We start from the raw sequence: 17,042 nt of genomic DNA, 5'->3' as shown, positions 1-17,042 counted from the left end.
TGAATTTATTGTGTAAGTTAGTCAGTGCTGTATCTTATATATTTGCAAGATAAATGTTTTCATGTAATTATCGGATAAAAAATAAATCATCAATATGTCATATGATTAAATATAAAGGGAAATATTTCATGACATCATCAACTACCAATTTCATATCAATTTTGTTTTTAAGCTAAAAAAAACAAGATACATGTTTTAATGGTGCCTTTGTTTATTAAAAACATTATTAGTAAAAAGATATTAAAAAAATATATTTCAATATATTCACATTCTCTTATTTCATAGAAATATAACAGTCATTATCTAAAATAGCGTGTAGTAGAATACTAGTGTACAATATAGTAAAAACATATATAACAAAAATTTTTAAAATGCAAATTCAGAATTCTATTTTCTGTGCTGGAGAGCAGTTTTCCATTTGCTATCCCCAATTTATTATTCCTCCTTGTTCAAAATGATGATAATTTTGAAAAGCCGAGGTATACCTCACTTGTTTTCACTATCTATGCATATGCATATACATATTTTTGTTTGAGTATAACATTATTTTTCATTTTACCACACGAGAATTTATACTTGTTTGATTGTTTGTATTCATTTCCACATAAAACGAATAAAATATAAATGTTCAAAGTCAATAAATCGTATAGATCATATAAAATATGGCGGTGGCCCACTTCAGCGCGTATTTACTAGTAAATACACATGCAGCCTGTTGAACTTCTTAACTGAGAAATCTCCGGTTACTGAAAACTAAGGTTAATCTGATTTCTGCCATTGACTTTAACACAGGGCAAAAACTCGGGTATACCTGAGTTTTTTCAGGTAAAAAGTTTTATGCAACAGGCGCCTGCTCTCCGGGGTCCATATAACGTAGATCCATGTATAAAGACATTAAAAAACATAATTACAATAAATATACGCAATACTTAACCCGGTCTGATACATAATAAATATAAAATTATACCATTGAATATAGGTTCCATGTCTGGTGTGGAATCAAGGTCAGATTTTAGTATTGAATAGGATGGGCGTGATTTTTTTAATTTCAGTTCATTATTGAGCTATGAAGAATGACACCAATGTTTGCCGAGTTGATTCAACAATGTTGTACAAATAGAGTGTGATTGAATGCGACATTATCGGATACGTGGAGTTATCCGCTGTTGCATGCAGAGATATAAAAACGAATAGAATTAAAAATTCCAGACTGATTATATAATCTGCTCGAATGTATATTTATTTTAGCTATCCATAAGGTTACAGGACCACAGATGGGGGAGGAGGGGGGGGCGGCCATTTGAAGGCGGGCATGCACATGCATGTACGCGTATAAGGATAAGTTTTGACGTGTGGGATAGAGTGAAAAGGGTTTAATTGAAATTGCTATATCAGAAAAAAAGGCGTGTATACTTTTCACCTTAACCTGGTCCCACTGGCCGACGGATACAAAATATATTTATAAGGCACTTATTATCACTCCAAATGTCAACTTAAAATCTGCTCTACATTAGAAAAGATGTGAAAAGTACTCTGTTAGCCATATTTAGTGTTCAATTTCCAATATCAAACATGTTTAAATTGGCAAAAATGAAAATTTTCCAAGGTTTTGTTCCAAAAGAGGCTAAATCTGTGAGAAATAAACTGTAATTTTTTTTTAAATTGATAATGAATGCTAGATTTTTGAAAACATGATTTAATTAATCTAAAATGATACATCCAAATAAAACAGCAGTGGCTAAGGGAAAGTGGTGAATTAAAAACCTTGATTTACAGAAAAGTACCTAAGAAAAGTGGATTTAGCCCATTTTGGAACAAAACTCTTCCCCTTTTAAATGCATAATACAGGATATTCATATCCAAACTGCCAGTGCGTTCAAGTGATTTCCGCTTGTCATAAACATATCTTCTTCTTTCTTTTTTTTTAATTAAATCTAAAACGAAAATATGAATCGCTGAACGTAATGGTGAAATTTCATATGTACAGTGGAAGATTTTGCAGATGATTAATTTATATTAACATGATGTCAATGCATTATTGATCAGTGGTTTATCAGGATGGCGTAACTTTGTGGAGGTTTAAAAAAAATAAGTTCTGGCCCCTCATTATGTCAGTGGATATTTCAAGATAAAACCCCGAAATCTTATTTCCTATAAGCATCTTTACATGTTTAGCAAGAAGTAGAAAGAAATATTGTTTTTCCTTCATCGCCTACAGTGTCAACTTTCTTTGTAGTTTTATTTATACAGGGTGCACTGTAAAAACTGTGGTGTTAAAACTGACACCAATTGGTGTTAAAATTACACCCTAAAGATTGAACACAACACCAAAGAGTGTAAATGTAACAACCAAAGGTGTTGTAATAACACCTATAGGTGTAAAACTAACACCACCAATTTAACACCGGTGTAAAATAACTGTTGTGGTCCTCTATGTACACCGGTTAACACCACAGTTTTTGCTGTGTGGCATTGTCAGTTTCAAAACTGCTTTCCACATAGGCCCTGTCATAAAATACAATTTGTTATAATCGGGATAATATTAGTACACAGCAAAAACTCTGGTGTTAACCGGTGTACATAGAGGACCAAACCAGTTATTTTACACCGGCGGTGTTAAATTTGTGGTGTTAGTTTTACACCTATATGTGTTATTACAACACTTTTTGTTGTTACATTTACACTCTTTGGTGTTATGTTTTATCTCTAGGGTGTAATTTTAAGACCTCAGGGTGTGGTCCTCTATTAACACCAATTGGTGTCTGTTTTAACACCGCAGTTTTTACAGTGTATAATTGAATCAGTAATATTTACATAATCAATAGCACAAATTAATATTCACTTATACACAATATCTATAAAATATGGAACCCAAAAGAAATGAAAAAAACTAACAAACACACAAAAATATACATTAAAATATAATCAATAAATGAGGTAAATTTGCTTTTACCATAATATCACAGCATCACCTGCATGGTAAAATTTTTGTTTAGATCCTGAATATGAAAAGTAATTCTTATGCGACTGTTTATAAACGGGTCAGTGGTTACAAGACTCTGATGGTATTCAAGGATTGTCATGTTATGTAATCGATGAAAAACCGAAATGGAAAACCCAACGATTTTGAGAAAAAAAATCCTCATATTAGCTCTAATGCTTATAGTAAATTCCACGCTTGTTTGCGTGCAGACTGAGTGAAGAGAAACCATATTGACAGATAGATCCATGAAGTCTGAAAGCACGTACATTCAAACAATAACGTCTGATGGTTCTCAAACCATTGATAGATTGTATTGATCACAAACAAATTTATTCGCCAAAAACCGCCCTTGAAATTCCGATCCAAGAGTGTCCCTGTAATCTTCTCAGAATTGTACTAATATAAAGGGGAATTCCCTTTTGAAAACCTTGTCAGTGACGTAACGACTGGGGACGTAAACATGAGGAGGGGTTATGGTATTTGGTGGTATTTGAAGACCCCAGACCACGTACAGAATTAAAAGGAATTTCTGTGCCCCAGACCAGTGGCGTAGCTAGGATTTTTTCCTGGGGGGGCACTGGGGGGTCCTTGCTTTTTCAGGGGGGGCACCGGCCATTTTTCCGATGTGTGTGTATGTGTCCACAAGGGCGGATCCGACTTTCGCCAATAGGGGACGGGGCCCGAAATTATCTTCACCTATATCAGTCACTTCTTAGTTTTATTCTTATAAAACAACATAAACATAAAATAATCGTATAAGCCTTATAAAAAGTGCGAGCGCGAAGCGCGAGCGATTCTTTTTTACTTCAATGTATTTTTTCCTGAAAATTTAATTTTCTGGGCAATGTTATGTGAACCGGACATGGTGGCTCAGTGGTAGAGCGTCCGCCTCATGAACGGGAGGTCGTGGGGTTCGATCCTTGGCCGAGTCATACCAAAGACTTATAAAAATGGGACCTTCTGCCTTCTTCTCAGCATTTAGATTGGAGAAGGGTAATAATAACATATAATGTTATGCAGGGCCCGCTGGTAGAGCAGTTTTCTAACTGAAGTGGCTACCCTGGGTAAATAAAACGTTATTATTATTATTATTATTATTATCCTGAACAAGATTCGTATGTACCCCCAAGCGCGAACAGAATTTTTTATCAACTGTTCTCGAAAAGGGACCTGTTATACCATGGTCACATTTGTTCTACGGCGGCCGTACGGCGAGTCGAAAACAGCCGTTTTAACATTTTTGTACCAGCTAAGTATAGGTGGTTTGAATAAAAATGAATAAAACGGCTGTTTTTTTTTACTCGCCGTACGGCCGCCGTAGAGCAAATGCGACCAAGGTATTAAGGACTGCTTGCAGTTACCCACGAAGACGGTACATATTTCAATAATGCGAGCGCGAAGCGCGAGCAAATTTTTTGACATTCCGACCTAAAAAAGAATGGTCATTCTAAGCACTTTTTTGTAATAATTAATGGGATAGGTATGTAACTAAACAATTAATGCGAGCGCGAAGTGCGAGAGGAAGAAAATTGAGATTTTAGACCTAAAAGCGGGACACTCTATTCATATTTTGTAAGTCATAAAAAGGATATAGTCAATTGGGTATCATTAATAATGCGATCGTGAAGCGTGAGCAGACAATTATTGATATTCTGATGTGAAACTGGATAATTTAAGTACATTTTAAACAACAAACTTGCAAGCTATCGCGCATGTTTTATATTTAGACCTAAAATCTGGGCATTCTAAATACATTTGTTTAATGGAACATTATGGAATACACGTAGACAATATGAACTTGACAAATCAAACAATGTGACCACGCAGCGTGAGCTTAAAATGCTGATATGTAGACCATAAAACGGACATTTTACAGAGCACTTAAATTTGTAAATAAAAAAAAATAATGAAAGCTCGATGTCCGAGCTAAAATATGTTTTGCATATTGACTTCAAAACTTGCTCCACATCAGCCTATTGAGCAAGACATGAATCCCATCGAACAGGCAATTATGGCGCGAAGCGCCAGCAAAGTTTTTATATAGTAACATGAAAAGATTTTTTTTTAATTGCAAGTCTTCCTCTCACATTATTTCATTCACTCGTCTTCCTCCTCTTATTTTCCTCTTTTTTTCTTCTGTCTTTCTTCTTCTTTTCCTTTTTTCTTTCTTCTTTCTCCCTTTTTTCTTTTCTTTTTTTTTTGCTCTGCCATTTTTTTCTGGGGGGGCACGTGCCCCCCCGTAGCTACGCCACTGCCCCAGACCAGCAGCACCATGATTTATGCTGCTGAGTAGGGCCATCCTCCAGTTTTCATTTTTCAATTTCACATGTATCATTTTATATGTATTGTTATTCTTTTTTTACGGAAATAAATTCAATTCAATAACCGAAAGAGGCGTTGGGTGGGAACTTTTTTTAAAGGTTAAATTTATCCCCAACAAGAAGTTGAAAGGAATATCAAAAAAGAGAAAAATCAATTAAGCATTAACAATGAAAATTCGAAATTGGGCGTAAACTACGGTCAACTCTATTTTATGTGCAAACCCCATATTTATGCAAATGAGATGAATATACAATATTTTTTCTTCAGATTTTTAACAATAGGAGATACGCCATTACAATTATCTTCATTTTACAACATGATGGTAATTTCACATTTCCAGTGAGATATCGAACTTTGTGTCACATTTGAGAGTAGCCGCCCTTTCACACGGTCAGAAAACGTAATTTGAATGGTGATTCCAGTGCAAAATAAGGCTGATGACGAATTTATAGCACGTGTGAAACCAAACGAGAATGACGATCACAAGTTCTACTCCGGAGGTGAATTCCACTTAAGTTTTACTCAAATTACCTTACGAATCTTCCGTGCGAGAGGTCCGATGATTCTAAAGACGAATTGCAAATCATCATGATGATTTAAGATTCACGTGTGAAAAGGCCCTTAATAAGATACAAAAAATAGAGTGGATGACGGTATCGGTTCTTTCATATTTATACCGACCGTACAGGTTCCCATTGCGTAAAATTAAAGCTCCAATAATCTCTTTGGCCATGAATGGTAACTTACATGCATGAATTCCTTGATTTTGATTGGTTGTTGATCATCGTTACCATGGTAGATACCGTTCATGGCCAAATTTACCATAATGGTAACTTTTATGCAACGGGGCCCCAGGATGTATTGAACTGTTTTCTGAAATTAAACAAAATTTTACTTAGACGTGTCAAGGCATTTTTGATTTACATCCGATTATGATGTTTGTTTGATTTTTCTCTTTTCATTCACCTCGACTTTTTGTTGTGGTCGACTTCCTAGATACATCAGCGATCTGCTTTGTTTGTAGTTCTTGTTTTTATAATTTGTTTTATAAGTATCTTTTCGCCCGAATTTCATAATGAATAGGAGATATCCTTGTTTCCACAATTTACATTTTGGGGTGATACTAGTATATACATCACACCGCGAAACATGAGAGCGATTTAAAACAAATGACGTTAGAGGTCGCTCTTTCAACAATATGCTGAGCCTTGTTCCAGTGTAGGAGACAGTGTTTCCACAGCTCCAAAATAAATTTCCCGAAATTGGATTCCAAATTTCCTGAAATTCATAAATATTTCCTGGAATTTTCAAGTTTTGATTTTTAACGAAAATCGGGCAATAATACAACGAGTGTAAATTTGTTCCAGGTGGCAAAAATCAGGGAATTTAGCATTTTTTTGTCCCCGCCCTCTTTAAAAATAGGAACAACATTACGGAATGCGAGCGTATGGAGGTTAAAATCATGTAAATATAACATGAATATTAATAGTTGCTATATTTAATTGTTGTTTCATTGTAATTTTCGGATTTCCCGGTATTTCCTGGAATTTTTTCATTTCCCGGAAATTACCTGGAAAACGCCTGGATTTCCCGGAATTCGGGTAATTTCCTTCAAAGTGGAAACACTGGTAGGAGATCGTTCTGACACCAGTATTTTGTCTGGAATTTTTCCTCGATTCTTGATTGGCTGCAAAGCACGTCTTTTATATGGTACCTGTCAGGTGAAACAGACTTTTTCGGTTAAAGCAGCCAATGTTTGATAAAACATCCCGACCTCTCATTCAAGATTTTGTTGTCTAGTAGGATGGTGGGTCGGGTGTCCGGACACTTTATATTTTTGAAGCCTCCTTTTTTGTCCTTGGATGACACTACACTCTTGTTTCTTTAGGTCAACTTAGGGCACTCTCAGCAGCAGCAGCACCACCACCACCACCATAGTATTTTCACCGCCACCATCGCCACCACCACCATCATATCAATATGTATTCATCCTCCTTATCTTTTTCATCACCATTATTGAAGCCATAATCATCAATGTCCTTATCTTTATAATCATGATCTCAATCACCATCATAATCATTATCACCACCATCATAATGATCATCATCACCACCACCATCATCATCATCACTTTCATCATCATCATCACCATCATCTGATCATAACCATAATAACCATCATAACCATCATCATCATCACAATCACCAACATCATCATCACATCATCATCATCACCACCACCACCACCATCATCACCATCATCATCATCTGATCATAACCATAATAACCATCATCATCATCACCATACCATTCCTTCTTAATTTACAAATATTTACAAACACAGGAGACATTGCACCATCAAATTTTCAAAGCCTCTGAAACTGATTTGATAATCAATAATTATTATTGGAATAAGTACATAGTTCAAATTTCTTATAAATATTAAACATTCATTACATAACTGTAATGACAGATTAATCATTTAACATGAAAGATAAAAATACACAACATAAAGTTTTTCATTAAATCAGAGACAGGGATAGAGAGAAATTAAAAAATAAACGCCTTGAATTTATGATTTATAAATTAATATCATGGCAGCAGTGATAACAGAGAAAAGTAAGAATAATTCTTGAAAATCTTCATTGCCATGTTTGAGATTGACATGAGGTACATGCTATACTTGAAAGTAATCCACTCATTCTGCTGTTTTAAAAACACGAATGTAATTCATTTTTAGTATTTATAATGCAAACTTCAGTAAAGACCCTGGTTGTTTTCAAGGTTTATTAGTTCTAATACATGCACTTGTACACATGTTTCATCTTGGTTTGAGAATTTTTTAAATCGGCTGCTCACAAAGTTAAACAATACCTTTAATCAATAAGATTGCGTGTTTCATAATTCACATCATTTAAGAACAACCCCCCCCCCCCACAGAACCATAAAATCAGAGTAAAACAATGTTAAGAAAACCCCAAATATGATCATGATCTAAAAATATTTATTCTACAAATAGAGCTAACTTCATAACATTTGCTATATACATGTACATGTAATTCAAGAAGCCCAACGGTTTAGAAAATACAACACAGTGATTCCAAACAAAATAAGTACATAAAATATATTTAAAAGTCACATTATTCGAAAAAAAAAGTGAAAGGATCAATGTAAACAAATCCTTTAGAGAAATTAGAGTAATTGATAACCACCATACAAACGTTACAAAAAAACTGAGCAATTTGAATGATAAAGCCCGTGTTTTGTTGAACTGAATAATAAATGTTCATATTTTTTATTACCTTCTTGAATAGGCATTTAAAAGAAAGATTTTTAAAAATAATGCCACATTCTCAAATAAGTATAATAAATCAAGCTAAATAAAAGTTTGCAGTTTGCACACCAATTGACAAATCATGCTACATGTACAAGAAGACTGGTAGTACTTATAAATCTAATACTGTTACTTTTGTCAGAAGGGGGGGGGCGGTAAATCAGTTCTCAGTTTACAGAGTACACTGAGAAAAACTATGGCAATAAAAAATTTGCCAAATTAAAAATATTAAACAGTGACTACACTTGATCAGACATTATTTGTAGCAGCCTTACTCAGTTAATTTCTTTATAATATACTGTATACACTAATCTTAAAGGGATGGTCCGGGCTGAAAATATTTATAACTTGATACATACGCTGTAGAGTAAAATTCACTGAGCAAAATGCCGAAAAATTTCATCAAAATCAGATAATAATAAAGTTATTGAAGTTTAAAGTTAAGGAATATTTTGTGAAAACAGTTGTCATGAATATTCATTAGGTGGGCTGATGTCACATCTCCACGTTTCGTTTTCGTATGTATAACATAAAATCATAATTTTTTCATTATTTCATACTTGTGTGAATAATATATCTCCCTTACAACGAAGTAAGTTCTAGCAATAAATATCTAATGCAATAAATCAGTTGTCAATCCAATTTTTCTAATTCTTGGAGGAAAAATTTATACCTAATTTCATATAATAAAATACAAAAGAACAAGTGGAGGTTTGACATCATCAGCCCACCTAATGAATATTCATGATGACTGTTTTCACAAAATATTGCTAAACTTTAAAATTCAATAACTTTGTTATTTGTTATCCGATTTTGATGAAATTTTTGGCATTTTGCTCAGTGAATTCTACTCTATTTATTAAGCTTTACATACTTTCAGCCCGGACCATCCCTTTAAGTTATAAAATACAGGAAATTTCTATCCCCGTCCCCCCCCCCCCCCACCGATTGAAATTCATTTTTCAATCAGTTCATTAAGCTGCTTTCAATATGTAATGTAATTTTTTTTCAACTGGAAATATTTTACAAAAGGTTGCTCATGAAAATCTGAAACCCTCATAGAAGATTACATATAAGATATTCATTTACCTGAACTACTCAGCAACAAAATATAGACTGACTTTATTTACAAATAACAATTCATTGTAACACATGGAAACTGTTTCATTACGTTCAAATCAAAGAATATTAAAATGAACTAGTCTTTTCTGAAGATGCAATTAAAAGGAACTAAATGGATTTCATAATAAGAATGGATGGAAGCATAATTGTCATTTAATCAAGTATTCAATTTCTGGGCCAACTTGTATAAAAAATACTATTGGTAGAAACGATACATCATGACACCCTTGCTAGACCAGGGGACCATTTCATAAAGCTGTTCCTACAGTACAAGTGAATCTGGTGATCCTTTCTTGTGGTAAGTGATATTCACCATTAAATGTTCATTGGTGATTATTTAGCGTGCAAGAAAGGTTCACCAGGCGTTCTTAAAGTCGCTCGTAACTTACAAACAGCTTTAAGAAACGGCCCCCAGGGACGGCCGAGCCTCATTATTTCATAAGGGAATACTGTCTGATGATTGCAACCTGAAAAATATCATCATATGGTAATTAGCCTTTAAATGTCGGGCAGAGCAACCAATCAAAATCAAGTTACAGTGGCCGAGTGGTCTAAGGCGCCTGGCTATACATGTACATGGAATTCTGTGGTTTGAATGGTCTATTAAGGCGCCTGGCTATACATGGAAAGCCTGAGGATTTGAGTGGTCTATTAAGTCACAGCTCCATAAATGGAGATTATACTTCATGTACATGAACAGTTCATCATTTATCCTAAATCTACATTACATGTATACATTTAAAACATCCAATATCGTACTCATAAAAATCACTGTAAATTGAAACAATGTGATTTCTTGCCACATTAATAATAAACATATCCTATCATATCATAATCATATTAATTATCAAAATATATTTTTAAAACAATACTTTAGATTTAGCTTTGGCATCAAAGGTAGAAAAGTAGTAATGATGTTTTTCAAGCATAGAATTCCTTTCCTTTTATAAAAATTCCAAAGGAACTGAGAAGATTCTGGATGTACACATGTAATTTTTTTTACTTTTGCTTATAAACAAAGGGCCGTGTATTCAAATTCTTAGCAAATGTCAATTCACATATTGCCACTCTCAACCCAGGTGTTCAATGGGTATCCAATAAAAATGCAGAAGCCAATATGCCTGGATTGATTTTGGAAACTCTTGTTGGAATGCTCCCCAGGGAGTGGAGAAGATACATGTACATTCTGTGCGGGCAAGCCAGGATGCGATGACCCTGGTAATAATGCATAGATTTGTAGAGCGATAACAGAAAATTTTCTGATTTATCAAGTGCAATATGAAAGTGGAATTTTTTTTTTTAAGAATAACTATGAAGGGATACATTGTAGAAGTACATGTATTAAAAGATCATGCTTTTTAAAATAAAGGAAAGGAAAGTGTTTTTAAAAAATCATAATTTAAAAAAAATGTAACATGCAGTGAAAGTAAATAGCAGAGGTGCAACTTGATACCTCAAAATTACATTCTACTCAGATAAGCAATAATTTCTTTTTTTTTTACTGTCAAGAGGATTACACACGTGTGAGTTACATGTATAGAAGCATGGACGGCAGAAACAGATACTTGTTGAATCACTGTGAGCATGTCACAGGTTTCAACTGTTATCTTGGTGGGTTGTACAATTACATCTCTTTATGTCGTTTCATAACTGGAAGCTAATTAGCTAAGCATGAAATTATGCATAATTGTATGTACAATTATGCATAATTGTAATTGCAGTTTGTTGAGTTAGGGTTTCAGAATCATCATGATTTCCCTACAGTAAAAATCTGATCTTTGAAGATCAAAATTCTCATTTTCAACAAGAATTTGGATGGATTATTAAATACTTTTAAATTTTTTTCACAAAATGCAGTCTGTTTTGTTGAAATGGGGAGACTTAGGGGGATTAAGCACAAAAATGAGTCCCCAGTAATTTGTCAAGTCATGCTGAACTTTATGAAAAATGTATATAGGCTATACCCCCAAATAACCTTACCTGCACAGATATGACAAACTTGACAAATAGATTTCATAAAAACATAAAGTAAAAAAAATAAAATAAAAAAAGTTTGTATTATCCTCATAAAAAGACCTGTTGGTACCATAACCACAATTATTACCAGTTACAACTTGATATGTATATTAATGGTTATGCCAAGTCAGGTTTCAAACCTTCACTCTTTTGTTTGAGGTTAATCCACACACAAAAAACTTTAATGGTACTGTACAAAAAAATATACAAATGTTTTCTTGTTAATGGGTCTTGTTAAGTTGGTCTATATAAAAAGGAATATTCATCAATCATCTCAAGGCATACATCCTCACAGCGAACAAACCCAACGGAAATCGTTTCTGGTCAGCTTCCTTCAAAATGGTCAGCCCTGCCAGTGCAAAGATCTTCTTCAATTCTGCTTTGGACCTTGTTACACTGCTGTCCTGGTCGTCAAACACCACCCCAGACTTGGCAATATTCTCCTTGACGCAGATGATTCCATTTTCTGTGAGTCCTGTTTTCGCTCTCTTCAGGAAATCCACCAAGTGTTCATCCGTGAGGTGACCCAGGACCCACTGGCACCAGATCACGTCATAGTGCTCCAAACGAGGCTTGAAGTGCTGGAGACCGGAGCATATCTTCTGTCCCACCCGACTGGCTCCTTCTCCGATAAACAGATCCGCCTCGTCTAAAAACTTCTGTGTCTGTTCTACCATATCCACTTGCTGGAAGAGTGGTAACAGTAGATGCTTGGTGATCCGTCCGATGCCACAGCCACAGTCAAGAGCTCGGTTTGATCCTACCCTCTCAGCCCAGGCACCCTATGCAAAAAAAAAACATATTGAACATCATTAATCTTGAAAATGATACATGCAGTTCACAATCAAGTCTTTAGCTTGGAATAATAATTATCTTAAAATGCAAGCCTAGATTATACGAAGGCCCTATAAACATCAAATTTCCAAAAATTTATTTCATTTTAGAATATGTTCAGAAAAAGAAAATCATTCCTTGAAGCAAAAGTAATTGTGAAGTACTGACCAGGGGCCGATTGCACGAAAGGGTCTTTCCAAGGACCGTCTTTTGTGTCGCCCATCTTTTATGATGCGCCATGTGAAACGCATTTTAAATAAATCATCTGCAAACATATTTCAATCGTCCGTTATTTTAAGCAAAATATTTGTTTATAAAATGATGTGATATATCATGAAATTGTAGAAAATTTTATTTAAAAGCAAACTAACGAATCTTATTCTTTATCATAAATATCAGAAACACCCCGCCCATAGCGTATCATAAAAGATGGGCGACACGAAAGACGGTCCTTGGAAAGACCCTTTCGTGCAATCGGCCCCAGGGTTTTTGCAAGAACCGTCTTTAAAGTTGTCCATTTATTATGTGCCATGTGAAATGCAAATAAATTACTTGCAAACATATTTCATTCCAAATTTGTCCAAAGTAAACAAAATTTTTGCTTTATAAAATGATGTGATAAACTGATATCTCATGAAACGTTATATACAAAAATTGATTTAAAGTTAATGTTACCTAGGTTCTAGTCTAGATCTGAGTAGATCTAGGTCTAAAAATTAATTTTGTTTATAATTTATTACTAGAAGTAGTACCGGTACTAAAATACATAGACCAAAAGCTTCGGTCTCTGTTTTGTTGGTTGTTCAGCTAAACTCCGTTTGCTTCACTCACCAAATACAGAGACCGAAGTTCTAGCGCGATCTGTACAGGGGACTCAATGGCCATATGTTTATTAAGATCGGATAAAACGGGGAAGTGAATTTGCGCGACAGCCGAGGTAAGTCTTGTCTTGTGAATACTGCTCTTGAACGCCTCAAGGAGGCTGTAGACGTGCAGGCCATCACTGTTTTTGTTCCTTTTAACTTGATTTTTCTACATTTTTTGGCAATTAATGCCAAGAGGGAATATTAATTTGCATTTTCAGTCAAAGATAAATAAAGCCAATAGGCTAATGAATCTTATTAGGAGAACATTTGTTTATCTTCACAAGGAGAACTTCTTGCTCCTATACAAAGCATTGATTAGACCTCATTTGGAGTATGCTCATGCAGTATGGAGTCCATACTTAAAGAAACATATTCAAGCAATAGAAAATGTACAAAGAAGGGCCACTAAGTTGGTACCTGAGGTTAAGAACCTCCCATATGAACAAAGATTGATTCAACTAAAACTTCCTACATTAGCTTATCGCCGTGCGCGAGGAGACATGATCGAAACATACAAGTTATTCCACAGGTATGACCAGGAAGTAGTGCCAGATTTGGGACAGGTGCAGGGGCCTACCAGGGGTCATGATAAAAAATTGTACATTCCGAGGTCAGTAACTGAGAAACGTAAGAATTCCTTTTACATAAGAATGAGGAAACCTTGGAATAGCCTAAGTAATGAATTAGTAAATGCACCCAGTGTCCACAGCTTCGAGAATGGATTGGATAAGTATTGGAGATGTGAACCTGTGAAGTTCAAGTTTGATGCAGACCCACCAGGACATGACCCGGCCAACCTAAAAAGGAGACAGAATTTGGAACTGAATATAGAGTCTTAGACTGCGTTCAGAAGCATCCATAGGTAGGTAGGTAATTTTTGGTTGTGTTAACTTTCAAAATTTTTATTCATTAAAGACAAAAATTGAAGAGCCCTGACGGGGGGATTTTGCATTGCAAGTCCCCTATTGGTGGCTGCACGATAGCGAGCCGTCTGTGTACGAGGAGAAATAAAATCAAAATTGTTAAAAAACTCCTCGAAACAGACGGCTGCCAGCTGTCTATAAAATACATAACCTTTTTTACATGTTTTAGAAATATCCCGCATAGACATTGATTAGCTACGCAGCGGATCATGAAATTAAAAGGTCCTGGAAAGAACCTTTCATACAATCTGCCCCTGGCCCTGGTCATTTTGAAACATACCGTGAGGAATGGCTTGATAAAATTCAGCGAACCGTTGATGTCCTCGCCGGAGATTTTGCCGAAGCCACCCAGCATTCCGTCTACCGTCGATGGGATATTTTGCCAGTATTCTTTTGCGTCATTGTAGAAGGATTCTTTCGTCATTTGATCAACAGAAGGACGGTCCATCATCGCTAAATACTACTACGACACTCCCCTCTATTGGTATATATTTTTTAATTAGATAAAGTACCAAAATTCACCTTGTAAACAAGCATTTGTTTCCAATCAGTGGCCAGGCGACCACCAAGATTTAGCTCGATACACACGCGCAATGCAAATTGAAACGCAATTGCATTTAATAAGAGTTATGGCAAGCCAAATAATGCTTTCCGCAATCATTTTTTTATAAGCGAAGTTAATTATAATGCATTTTTTTAGTTTATATATTGGCATTTTGCCATCTACATTAAATCAAATTACCAACAAAAAAAATTAATGTTGATAAGTCTGTTGTTGCCTCTAATAAACCTATATGATTAAAACTGTAGTATGGTCTCTTTAAATAGGGTAGGAAATGAAAAATATAATTGGCACCTAATTCCGGCGCATGGCATTTCGTCGTAAAGTTATCACCAGTTCGCTGCCCGTCTTATACAAAGAGTTACGATTGAGCTGGTCAATCCCACTGATCTATCAGTGGTCAATCCATAGACGACAACGTTACGTAACAACGAAACGTAACAATCGTATCTATGGAAAGCCAGTACGTCAACATCTAAAATACATGTTTGTGCAAAATATTTTCTAGAAATGACGTATATTCATATACATTCTCTGTTTTCTTGACAATTCAGTATTCTTTTCTTAAAGTTTTCAAAGGACATTGAGCAGATTTCCAATGGAAAAAAAATTATGATATTAATGGATTTCCATATACTTGAGATTAATCGGATCAATCGTAACTCTTTGTTAGACGGGGCTATGGACGGGGCCCAAACTCCCAACTCCCTGTTATCACCGATCTGCACTATCGATCATATATTCAATTCAATTCTTTATTCCATTTCCATTCAAAACATAATACAAAGTAATATAAAGTAATACAAATCCAATACATTTTTACAGACGAACATTCTTACTTCGTAAAAAAAACACACAGTATAATATTAAGCATAAATGGAAATGAGACTAAAAAGCAAAGCTTGTAAAGTGTGGACCCCCCCCCCCTGGCTCATGCAGTATCTTAATATAATATTCAGATCAGTAAAAAGTTATTCACAATCTTACGAACAGGTCTGCCATTTATCCCTGACCAAGATGGGGACCAATAAATAAAAAAAAGAGCCTGAAAGGAAAGAAAGGGTGAAATATCAGGGGCCGTGGAAACCGAGGGGGGGGGGGGCTGCAGGACATCCAGTCGTTTACAAAATTCGTAAAAATGACCATCTGATTATGATTTTTTCATGGTCACCCCCCCCCCCCCCCCCCCATTAAAAACCGTTCAACGGCCCCTGAGGCCTCATTGGTACTATTTTCTGAAAATTATGTCACTATATCACAATATTGGATTTGTGAGAAAATTGTCAAAAAATTCTCGCTCCTTAGCTCCCCTGTTTATGTTTATTTTTTTATTATAATAGATATTGCAGATATGCCATATCTGCCCTCTCAAATTGTTTAGGCTCATTTAGACACTGGGAAGCACTGGCGAAAACACCTAGGGGGTTAGGTCCCCGATATGGAAAACTGTCGGAAATTTGCTCTCCCTACTTCTCATGTGAAAGGGCACTTACAAGAATGAAGGTAAGGGGGCACATACTCTAACATATTTGGTCCTTCTCAAGTGAAAGTGGCACAGAACACGCTCGTGCATAAGGGGGCATTTTCGGTAAAAATTGGCAATGATAATGAAGAAACGGCACTTGCTAACACTTAAATTGGGTCCTTCTCAGGTGAAAGGGGAACAGAACACGTTCGAGAGGGGCACATTTTTGCTAAGAAAATACATCGATGGGGAGGGGAATTAATCAAAATTATATACAGCGCGTCCCCCCAAAATGTCCCTCTGACAAATGGTTGAATTAATTCCCAAATATGGTGATATTTTCAATTAAATGGACAGGACAAGGAGGGTTATTTTATGTTCTAAATTCTGTGAAAATTTCATTGGCCTCGCTTCCAATTTGCATTACTGCTGTATTTCTGCATTGTCCTTAGCATGTTATTTGTTACATCCAGGATGAGCAGGTGCATTTCCCTCAAGAGGATTGAATATATGGCTTTAAATATTCTGTTTTCAAGTATTTTTTGCATTGATTCATAAATTTAATCATGATAAAAATATGTGACTTTTATTTAAATCAGACAACAGAAGAGAATAA

The 17,042-nt window shown here is 35.3% G+C and overlaps 1 protein-coding gene across 1 annotated transcript; it reads right to left on the bottom strand.

Moving 5' to 3' along the window:
• Positions 1 to 9,855: 9,855 nt before the first annotated feature.
• LOC121428681 (N-terminal Xaa-Pro-Lys N-methyltransferase 1-like) lies at positions 9,856 to 15,005 on the bottom strand. Its single transcript, XM_041625481.1, has 2 exons — positions 14,680 to 15,005; positions 9,856 to 12,558 (listed from the first exon to the last, which is right to left on the bottom strand). Exons 1-2 carry the CDS (start codon positions 14,848 to 14,850, stop codon positions 12,046 to 12,048), a joined length of 684 nt encoding a protein of 227 aa, XP_041481415.1. The 5' UTR covers positions 14,851 to 15,005; the 3' UTR covers positions 9,856 to 12,045.
• Between the last annotated feature and the right edge of the window lie 2,037 nt (positions 15,006 to 17,042).

Source organism: Lytechinus variegatus, chromosome 15 (genome assembly GCF_018143015.1).
Source record: "Lytechinus variegatus isolate NC3 chromosome 15, Lvar_3.0, whole genome shotgun sequence".
Classification (NCBI taxonomy): domain Eukaryota; kingdom Metazoa; phylum Echinodermata; class Echinoidea; order Temnopleuroida; family Toxopneustidae; genus Lytechinus; species Lytechinus variegatus.
The sequence above is the reverse complement of the archived record's forward strand: the minus strand, read 5'-3'. Positions and strand labels throughout refer to the sequence as shown.